The 11,851-nt window shown below is 34.1% G+C and overlaps 1 protein-coding gene and 1 long non-coding RNA gene across 2 annotated transcripts; one reads left to right on the top strand and one right to left on the bottom strand.

Moving 5' to 3' along the window:
- Positions 1 to 901: 901 nt before the first annotated feature.
- LOC108198880 (uncharacterized) lies at positions 902 to 3,925 on the bottom strand. The gene is made up of 4 exons (XR_010286263.1): positions 3,385 to 3,925; positions 2,403 to 3,025; positions 2,265 to 2,333; positions 902 to 1,123 (listed from the first exon to the last, which is right to left on the bottom strand). It is a non-coding gene; the product is annotated as an uncharacterized LOC108198880 (long non-coding RNA).
- Positions 3,926 to 8,238: 4,313 nt separating this feature from the next.
- On the top strand, positions 8,239 to 10,765 carry LOC108199010 (cytochrome P450 CYP72A219-like). Its single transcript, XM_017366777.2, has 5 exons — positions 8,239 to 8,355; positions 8,516 to 8,733; positions 9,018 to 9,259; positions 9,346 to 9,721; positions 10,237 to 10,765. The coding sequence occupies exons 1-5, from the start codon at positions 8,244 to 8,246 to the stop codon at positions 10,660 to 10,662; spliced, it is 1,374 nt and encodes a 457-aa protein (XP_017222266.2). The 5' UTR covers positions 8,239 to 8,243; the 3' UTR covers positions 10,663 to 10,765.
- Positions 10,766 to 11,851: the final 1,086 nt, after the last annotated feature.

Here is an 11,851-nt window from a genome sequence, read left to right as displayed (position 1 = left end):
TAACAATATTTTAACATTTTTCTGATAACAACACAATTTTTAACTACATTCCGACTCCAATACTCATGACATTTTGAAATCGTACTAGATACGTGGTGGATTTCTATTGATTACAAGATACAATTTCTTCAGCTAAAAAGGAAAGTTGTTAGTAATACTAAAAAAATTGTAAGATCACACAAATCCCTAAAATCAATTGTACAAAGCGCAAGTAACATTTTGAAAAATAATTTGGCTTTCTAACATCTTCCATTTTGAAGTCTTGGGAACATAGGATCCCCCATTTTCCATTAGTTTATAAAAGCAGGAGAAACATGCGTAAACAACCAGAACAACTCTCCACTAGCTAGTGAATATGGAAGTAGTGTTTGTAGCTTCAGTAGCAACCTCAGTTATTCTGGCCATACTTGCTCAGTTTGCACTGAGATTATATCAAAGGCTATGGGTTAGGCCAAACACTAGTACAAACTGGACTTTCAGCGTCGGTCAAATAACCCCTAAAGCGTCGGTTAAGTGGCGTAGCTAATGTAGGAGAAGCTATAGGTATAGGCTTTTAGCGTCGGTTAAGTAGGCGACGCTGTTGTCTTGACAAAAGCGTCGGTTATTAGAATTGCCGACGCTATAGGCCTGACATTAGCGACGGTTATCTAAAATGCCGACGCTATAGGCCTAACATTTAGCGTCAGTTGTTTGAATGACCGACACTATAGGCCGACCAGTTGCGTCGGTCATCTAAAATGCCGATGCTATAGTCCTAGCCAACTGCGTCGGTTGTTCAGACAACCGACGCCTAAGGTATTTTTTTAAAAAAAAAAATAATATTTTAAAAAAAATATTTTTATCTCCTTGTAAGCACATGACAATTTACTAGGATCATAAAAATAGACTCGGATTACGTAAGAAAAGTGAACCATCGATTCGATCTTATTAATAATAAATATCACATAACTGTTTATTACATTGAAAAATATGACTCTACAAAGCATTATGTAATCTAAACTTAACAATTAATAGCATATTTATACATTTGAATGCACTGTCAACTTTCTCCCGCGTCCAGGCATGACCACAAAACTAGAAGCATTCACATATTCCTCTCCAGGGAGCTATCAACTCCTAGCATCTGCAAAATATGATTATAATATATCAGTATTGCTTGAGTATTAGTCTTAAAATTGATGTCTTGCCAACTGCACCTATAGATTTTAAAAATCAGAGAATATTAGTCCTTACAGATCCAACGTGCGGATTAATTAAAGGATTTTCCTTAGGCAAGCATGGGGGCCCTAGTTTGTGACTAAGCCATAACTTTCTTGAAACCTATTAATTCCTTGGCTTCAACACATTTAATCAAAACCTATACATCCAGAAGTATGAGCTGTATGGACTTGGTTCATTACTCTTCTGATCATTATAAATCAGACTTGTAAGTAGATAAGAATATATCCGCCTTACAGAGCAAATGCACAAAAAAACAAATAAAAAAAATTCTCATTCAAAATTCAAATTCATATCCAGATTCACATTCAAAATCCTCTCATAATAATACGTCTGCTCAGACAAACACATACATCTAAAAAATCAAAGCAAAATAATAAAGACCCCAGAAAGTTTAAGCTTTCAAGTTAAGAGAAAATAAAACCACAACACCGATCATTCTTGTTTCTTTAACTGTGTATTCTGCAGACATATATCTAGTTCTTCACACTTTAGAAGTGTGTATATGTCATTTGCTATTTAATCTTTAATGTCAGGTTTGCATATGACAATCAAAATCTTAATTGATCTGACATTATCGCTATCGGGCAATGTTACTTGGGTTCTGGACATATTTCATGTCCAATACAAAAATTATTATCGAGACACTATGGCGTACTAATAGGCACATATGTGATATAAGAAAAAAGAGCAAAGAGACTTGCCTTGGTATTAAAATTTATAGGGTGACAAATTAACTGATGGGAGCTTAGCAATCGGTGCTAGTGTTGTTTATGGTAATGTCTGTTTTAAGTACCAGATGATCTTTTCTGCAGATAAACTTTTGAGCACTACAAGTACACTGCTCTTAATAGACAGAAGCAAGTACTATGACTGGCAGCAATTTTCTCTTCATATGATATTCAAATATAAAAGCTCAGAAAATGAAGTTAAGAAGAACATAAATGCATGCTGAAACAGAAACATGCTACCAAAAAAACAGAGAATGCCGAAATAAGCAAAAGTAACAGACAAGTCAAAATTTTATCGGATAACTTAGATCTTACCGGAATTGAAAGCTTTCGATCTTTTATTATCGGAAAAGATGGAAAGGAGAAACTGTCTGCTGGATCTAGCTGTTATACATGCTGACAGGAATAAGAATACAGCTGACATTAACAATAAGAAAGAAAACATTAGAGTACCTTTCATTCTGTTATTTCCCCATAACTAGGATGCTCCTTGGCGCCGGAAACTAGTGCGTGATTTAAGCCCGAGAAGCAATGCCTTGATATATAGCAGCAAGAACTGAAGATAAGGAATGCAAGTAAGGTTGTGACTTTTCAGATCTCTGCAAAGCCAGCACTATACTATTGCATAAAGCAGGTTAGACTAAAAAAGTACACATGGCAACATAAAAGCAGGTTTCTCAGTAATGATCCTCAAAATAAGCCTTCTACCCAGAGACAAAACCTGGATTGACAAAATCAAAGAATAAAAATAAGAACTGAAATCATCATAGTGAATTACACCTGAGAAGAGGCAGCATTCATTAAACATTTTGCTAATGCAAGTCGTAAGAAAGGACTCAACACCATTTGACCAAAAGGTAAAAGAAAAAGAAAAGAAAAACATATAATCACAAGAATCCTCAATCAACATCAACAGAAAAGTGTGTACACCTTATATATTAAGAACCTGAAATGACTAGAAAGCCAAAAAAAATCCAGCAATGGATAAGTAACACAGATGGCCAGTGGAGCAAAGAGTTATTGACTTGATTTTCGTTGCTACGATCAATATAACATAGAGAAGCCAGCAATCGCACCTGAGGAATCGGACCCAGCAGTAGAACTTAATAAATTTAAGAAATTTCAATAAGACTAAAAATATGCTTATATAAGAAGAAAACTGTAGGTATATCCCTACGCAATTTCTACTTTCAGAAATTATAGCTACCGAAGTATTCAACAAAAGAAAAACAGAATAATAAAGCACAATAACGAACAGAGCATAATTGCACAATTCAAAATACTTTCTTTGAAATCAAAAAAAAAAAAAAATAATAAAATCAAAGTAAAAAACAGAGAATCCAGTAACTTAAATTAAAAGAAACATAACAATTAAAAATAAAAAAAATAGATACTCTCAGCCAAATTTTGTTTATCTACCAAAGAAACTACAAACCTTTTGGGTGTAAAAACACACCAGTAGTAGCAGTAGTAATCCAACAAAACCCAGCAGCAGTACTCGAAATCACCAAGCAACACAAAGAATCAATCACAGTAGCAACCCCTGAATATAAAGACCAAATAATCCCAAACTCGAACTTAGTAGCACAAAAGATCCTAAATCAAGGCAACCCGGTAGCAGCCCAAAATCGAGAGTAAAATCAACCCCTAAATCGAGAGAATTGTGTCGGAGCCCTAAATCGAGAGAACCCTAACCCACAACTAAACCCATAAGTGGGGAAGCCCGGCATAATAAAACGATCTGTAGTTGGAATTAATTGAGAGTGGCGTAGAGTAATTAATCGATGGTACAGTAGAGAGTGGAGATTTCTCGGCAGCAGGACGGAGTTTAGAGCAAATAGAAAGAGTTGAAGAGCCTGCAGGCATTTTAGATTAATTTTATTTTTAAAATAAATACAGTTACTCTCACGTGGGTGACTATGAGTTTATGACCCAGCACAAGGGACTTAGAGATTAATTTAGAATTTTGTATTCAAAAATAAAGAAATAATTTCAGTTATAATTTTAAAATAATTATATATAATTTTATATTATAATATAATTTGAAATATATATTATAATATCAATTTTAAAAATATATTATATATAATATAATTTTGAAATTATAACAAAAATTATATATTATATTTTGAAATATATATTATATATTTTAAATTATATATTATATATTATATAATTATATTTTTATTATAATTTTAAAATTATATTATGATTGTGTACAAAGATATAATTATATATGGACAAACTATGCACTAGTGTAATATACATACAAGCTCGTGAAGAGTTTTGTGAATCATGCAGAGATTTGACTTATAAAATTTAATTATTGAAGAAACAAATTTAAAACATTATATATATATACATATATATATATTATAAAAAAATTTAATTATAAAAAATATATTTATAATTATAATATATAAAATTAAATTTAATTATATTTAAAAAATTATATGAGATTATTTTAAAACTATGTTGTACATATAATCATATGTTAAATTATAGTTATAAAATTATATAATATAATATAATATAAAGTCAATATACAGTAGAAACTCTTTAAATGAATACCTGGTAAATTAATAAACTCTCTAAAATAATAAATTTGTCCGGTCCCGACTTGGGGCAATGTGAAAAATTGAAAAATTCGATAAAATAATAAGATAATAATGTTTTGGGAGATCCTTTTATAATTTTCGGTCCCAAGAAAATCATAAATTAATAATTCATAGAAACTGAAAAAAAATATATTACACTCAATTAAAATATGATTCAATAGTTGTCTGTTTTTCTTTTAGATTTTAGGCTATCCTGTGATATATGGATTGAATACTCTAACATATTCATATAATTTATACATGCCAAACTTGCAGAGACTAATTTGCCTTTTTGTTTGGTATTTTATATACAATATGTTTTTTTGTTTGGTATGTACAGTATAATCAATTAAAAACTCTTTAAATTAATAATTATTAATTTATCGATAAATTAATAACTCTCTAAATAAATAGATTTTCATTGTCCCGACATTATTAATTTATAGAGGTTTTAATGTAACACCTATAGCGTCGGCATTCTTTTGACCGACGCTACAAGTGAATCTATAGCGTCGGCGTTTTCCCGGCCGACGCTACAAGTGACTCTATAGCGTCAGCTTTCTCCCGACCGACGCTACAAGTGAACCTATTGCGTCGGCATTCTCCCGACCGACGCTACAAGTGAACCTATAGCGTCGGCATTCTCTTGACCGACGCTACAAGTGAACCTATAGCGTCGGCATTCTTTTGGCCGACGCTACAAGTGAGCCTATAGCGTCGGCATTCTCCCGACCGACGCTACAAGTGAACCTATAGCGTCGGCGTTTTGCCCGACCGACGCATAAAAGTATCTATAGCATCGGTTCTGCCTTTAACCGACGCTAAAGGGGCGATGCAGAAAGTCATTTTTCTACTAGTGAAAGAAGATGGAAAAACAATTGAAAGAGCTGGGATTTAAAGGCAATCCTTATAGATTTCTGCCACTACAAGAAAAACGGTTATTTTCGACCGTCAAAATATGGTCGAAATTAGCTATTTTCGACCGTTAACGATCGAAAATAGCTAATTTCGACCAGAAGAGAGATGGTCGAATATAAGCTAGTCGAAATTATAAATTCGGTCGAAAATAATTGTTTTCGACCGTTAACGGTCGAAGTTAATTTCGACCAACATTGGTCGAAATTATAAATTCAACTGAAATTCAAAATTTTGAAAATTTCAAAAACTTTTGGAAATTTTAAATTTGGCGCCTACAAATTTTTATTCGACTGAAATTGGTCGAATTTATAAGTTCGACCGGATTCGGTCGAAATTCCAAATTCGACCGAACCCGGTCGAATTTAACGGACCAAATTTTTTTTAAAAAAAACCGGATTTATGTGCCTTGCTGATGCGATGATTGTTTGGTTTATTAGGTGGTCTGTTATTGTTGTTTAATTCAGTCAATTGCCCCGAAGAAACGTCAATGATACTAAAATCTACTGGAACACCAAACTGAGAGGTTGGTTTGATTCGGAAACCAGCGACGTAGTGGCTAGTCGGAGGAACGAAGGTGGAGATGTAGCAGTGACGGCGAGGTGTTGGAGGGGCGACTTGCCGCTGTTGCAGTGAGTGCGATGTCTCCAAGGTTGCAGCCCGTACGGAGATGAACAGATGAAAGGAAGCCATTGTCGCCAAGATCTAAAGCTCCTGCTCGCCAAGATCTAAAGCTTCATTGTCATCGTTGAGAGACACGGTGGAAGCCAGGTCATTGCTGAGTGCAGGAGATGGAGGGGAGTAAGAAGAGGAGGAGGAGCGTAGTGGTGAAGATGTTTGGTGGAGAGGGGAGCCATGGGGGAAATAATTAGGCTAGGTGTGGTAGTGATGATAAAAATGGAGTATATTTAAGTGTGTGAAATCCAGATGGGAGTGTACAGATAATAGACTGTGTTGTACCAGTAATAAGGGGAGTAACCGATGGTTAGGATTCATACAGGTAGAAGGACAATCCATGTGCTTGTTCTTGGCCAATACAAGTGTGACACATGGCGGTGGAAATATAGCAATTCTATATACTCACTTGAATTCGATAATATTGAACTTGTGTTTGAATTAGTGTAAATTATATAAATTTCTTATTATATTCACGGTATTAAATTTGAATTAATTTTATTTAAGAAGAATATTATCCTTTGTCATATCCTAAATTTAAAAAAAAATTATTAAATTTAATAGATGTGATACTTTAATAATCAATTAGTAATTGTCTCATACTCCTAATTAGTGTTTATTTTCATATTGGTATTTCGAACTTTTCTAAAAATATTTATCGATGATCCGACCTTATAGATGTTAATATCAACATATTTTAGTCATATTCCTAAAATTTCAATAAGTATTAAATCTATACGATTTGAGATTTTAACAGTCAACTTATTATTTGACCAGTACATCTAAATAGTGTATACTCCTAGTTTGAAAATTTGAATTTTTTAAGTATAATTATCGACGATCCAACCTTATAGATGTTAATATGTATATATTTTAGTCATATATCTAAATTTTCAATAATTAAAAAATTTATTTGATTTGATATTTTAACGGTCAACTGATAATTTGACCATTACATTTAAATTGTGTATACTCGTGGTTTGGTAGTTTGAATTTTTTTTTAAATAATTATTGATGAGCCAATCTTACAGATGTTAAGTTATATATATTTTAGTCATATTTCTAAAATTTCAATAAATATTAAATTTATATGATTCGAGATTTTAATAGTCAACTGAAAATTTGACTATTACATCTAAATGGTGTATACTCTTGATTTAGCAGTTTTAATTTTTTTTAAATAATTATTGATGATCCAACCTTATAGATGTAATGATCGACATATTTTAGTCATATTCCTAAATTTCAATACATATTATATTTATATGATTTGAAATTTGGAGTCAACTGATAATTTGACTAGTACATCTAAATATTGTATACTTCTGGTTTGTTAGATTAATTTAAAAAAAAAAAAAATTATCAATGATCCAATCGCAAAAAATTATTATCAATATATTTTAGTAATAATCCTAAAGTTTGATAAAATATTAATTTATTTGATATAAGATTTTAATAGTCAACTAGTATTTCTAATCCAGCTTTAGTCCAGTCATATCTTGTATGATTGAATAAAATAAAATAAAATTTATGACAACACATAATAAATGATATTCTTGTTTGTTTTAATTTTTATGTTGGTTTATGCAAGAATTTGTATTAAACTAGCAACATTTGTGATTTTATAAAAAAATATAAATTCAATTATATTTTGGCCGATGTAATAATTTCGACCAGAAATGGTCGAAATCGTTAAATTCGACCAGAAATGGTCGAAATTATTAAATTCGACAAGTACTGGTCGAAATTATTAAATTCGACCAGACCTGGTCGAAAATAATAAATTCGACCAGAAATGGTCGAAATCAGTTCGAATTTTTTTGAACAAAATTAGGCGGTTTAGGGCGGTAATTTTCCCGCTCACTTTTTTTGGGCGGGAACTTTCCCCCTTCATTTTGTGGTCAAAACTAATTCGACCAACTAAAAAACGGTCGAATTTATGTCTATTTTCGACCAACTAAATTCGACCGGAAATATTTTCGACCAACTAAATTCGACCGGAATTATTTTCGACCGAGTTTGGTCGAAATAAATATTTTCGACCGTTTACGGTCGAAAATAGCTGCCGGTCGAGATTAGCCGCTTTTCTTGTAGTGTGCATGGAGACATGAAGGAATACTTCAGCATAGCTCAAGCAGCAAATTCCAAGCCTATCAACTTCTCCCATGACATTGGAGCCCGGCTCTTGCCATATGAGCATCGAATCTTCGAAAAGCACGGTACATATTTTTAAGTTAACATACATTTTTTTTTTAAATTTTAGTATAATCAAGTCTTCTGCAGAGTACCATGTCATTTTGTGAAAGATTTTGTACCTAATTTTGTGCATGAAGCATTTTCCGAGTACTGAATGTGGTGGACTGTGATCGTGTTTTGCAGGTGAAAACTCATTTGTGTGGTTTGGAGCCAAACCAAGGCTGAATATTATGGATCCGGTGCTAGTTAAGGAGATTTTGTTTAAGCAGGAGGAGTTTCATAAAGTGTATCCAGATCCGGTTGCTGACCTTGTTGTAGGAGGGCTTTCGACAGCTCATGCTGAGACATGGTCAAGACATCGGAAAATTCTTAATGCAGCTTTTAATGTAGAGAAGCTAAAGGTACACTAAAGATGGACAAACTTGGTTCTTGGTTCTTGCACTTGCTATATAGTAGTAACTTGGATTTTCTTAGTGTGTGTCCACTAACAACCAATTTTTAGTTAGGTGTCAGGATTTTTATTGGCCCATCTTATTAATAATGATGGCCCTGCATGCACAAAAATCTTCCACCTAAGTAAAAGGTAGTTGTTGGTGTGTGTCCATAAGTACACACTAGAAAGATCCATAGTTTTAAGTCGTAGATTTATCATTTATTTATTGAATTGGATTGATTTGTATTGAAGGGCACATTACCGGTACTTCACTTGAGTTGTAAAGATACAATCAGTAAATGGAAGGGATTAGTCTCAGCAGGAACAAGTGAAATTGATGTTTGGCCTTATATAGAAATTCTGGCTCGTGATATGATTTCGCGAGCAGCTTTTGGCAGTTTTTATGGAGAAGGAAGAAGAATATTTCAACTCCATGAAATGCAAGCTGATCTCGCCTTCCAGTTCATGGGATCTAGTTACATCCCCTGGTCGAGGTGATACTAATTTATACGGCACATATTATTTGATTAAGGAATGTCAAGATTCTGAGAATTTGACAGAGATTCTCTATTTTTTTTAGGCACTTCAAATTTGGAGCAAACAAGAAAATGAAGGAATTAAACAAAGAGATGATTGGTCAACTGACTGGAATAATCAAGAAACGAGAGAAGGCACTTGAAATGGGACATAAGGTAAACACTGACGACTTATTGAGCGTATTAATGGATGCCACCAAGAAGGATATACAGGAAGGATCAGGAATGAGTATGGAAGAAGTGATTGATGAGTGCAAATTCTTTTACTCAGCTGGAGCCGATTCAACTGCACGTTTGCTTGTGTGGACTATAGTATGTCTGAGCAAACATGGTGACCGGCAATCTCGTGCCAGAGAAGAGGTTTTGCAGGTTATGGGTGATAAAGATATCGACTATGAAAAGCTGAACCAGCTCAAAATTGTAAGTGAACTTTTTCTACACTCTCGAATCATTTATACTACTTGCTGTTAAAAAATATTGTGACAAAATCAACTAGTGATGGAACTATTAAGGTTAAGGTCTTAAGGTTACATACTGAGTAGGCGTTTGGTTCATGGTTAATAAGAGGCGTAGGGTCATCTCATTCCTTCATTCTCATTCCCGATTCTCATTCCCACTCACGATCCAAATGCCCCCAATAAGGTAGCTCTTCATAGCAAACAACATAGTTACAGAGTTTTACTTTCCTCCTGCAGAGTCTTTTTTGGTCACATTATCACTTGGTACTTTTAATTGCCGATAACAAGGGGCATAGGGTCATCTGACACCAATGAAATTATAAAAAAAAAAACTTTTAAATGTACTTTTTTGTTTGGAAAAATATTTATAGTAAATTTTAATATTGACGCCACTGGATGAAAAACTTCTATATATTTATTTCAGATGTTGTAAATTTTTGACACCGCTTGATATAAATCCTGACCACGCCCCTGCAGATAACGATGATATTGAACGAGGTGCTTAGGCTATATCCACCAGCACCTCTGCTTCTGCGAGCCACTTCTAAGAAGATGAAACTAGGAAACCTCACCATACCCGCGTGGGTGCACTTGACCATGCCAGTCATTTTTCACAACCACGACACTGAAATTTGGGGTGAGGACGCGAAAGAGTTTAATCCACAGAGGTTTTCTGAAGGCATTTCTAATGCAACAAAAGGATCTCCCGTGTTCATTCCTTTCAGTTGGGGTCCTAGAACGTGCATTGGCCAGCACTTGGCCCTGATAGAGGCAAGGATGGCGGTTGCAATGATCCTGCAGAGCTTCTGTCTTGAGCTTTCTCCGGCTTATTTACATGCTCCCGAGCTTAATTTTCTCCTTCGGCCTCAGTATGGTGCTAAAATTATATTGCAAGAGCTATAAACTGCAATTTTTTGCAGTGAAATGGTTCAGGTTTGCTGCTGTATTTTAGAAAGGGGCTACTTATATGTCTTCTAATAATGATCAGTGAAATTTATAATTTGAATTCAAATCCATCCGCACTTGCACATAACCGATGCTTTCAAAGTCATATAGAACTTATTGTGCCATTCCACTAAATTTCATCTCAGCATCAAAAATTTCCTGCAAATGAACCCTGATTCAACAAATAAATGTCTCAGTTTTGTTTTTAATTTCATTTTTCTTTAATTTACAAGTCAACTAATGAGATTTTAAAAAATTATCATGTCGTCAATCAGAACGACCGTTCTTGGGAAACAAAATAATAAGATTCAAGGAAAGAGCGCAATTCAAATTATACTCGAACTTAAACCCGCACCGAACCGAAATATAAACCGAATTTAAATCTTAAGAAACGCGACCTCATCTGATCGTTCATTTAAAAAAATTGAAACTGGAGCTGTTGTTATTCATGGATTCAAATAATTTTAAACGTTCTTGTGTCCACATATTTAGGCAATAATATCCACTCAATCTACCCGGGCCCGCTAGAGCCTCGCCAAGGCTCCTCACGGGCGGTAGACCGGCTCCAGATAGTCTTAAAGAGCCAAATCTTGGCCTCACCATTGTCTTACTAGGCCCCCACCCGACCCTATTAGGCTCCACTTAGACCCGTCTAGGCCCATCTCGAAGTCCATCCCCAATGCCAAAATCCGCATCACTCTACTTAATCGAATTGGTTTCTATTCATTTTTTATTATAGTACTTTCCATCAGAGTAGTACCCTGGATATTAGAATACAGTTTATGCTTATCTATCTATTAAATAATAAAAAACTGCTGAAAAATGTAAGAGAGACCGATGGGCTTTTATTTTCACGAAGCGGACAAAGCGTTGCGCAGGAGATGCTATGATTATTGCATACACGAATCTTAATTGAATAAACTATAAACAAATTCTAAATAAACAATGTACAGGTACAAAAAATAAGATTTCATGTCTGAATATTCACCAGCTCCAGCTCCAGCTCCATTATAAAAATACTTATTCGGTCAGAAAGATGAACGAGATAAGGAACGCATACCAAACTTGCCAAAAAATACTCTGATATATTGACAAAAGGCCAGTTAGGAATGCTGCACACTAAGGGGTAGTTTGGCCGAGGGGGTTA

Source organism: Daucus carota, chromosome 8 (genome assembly GCF_001625215.2).
Source record: "Daucus carota subsp. sativus chromosome 8, DH1 v3.0, whole genome shotgun sequence".
NCBI lineage: Eukaryota > Viridiplantae > Streptophyta > Magnoliopsida > Apiales > Apiaceae > Daucus > Daucus carota.
This window is presented reverse-complemented; position numbering and strand designations above follow the sequence as displayed.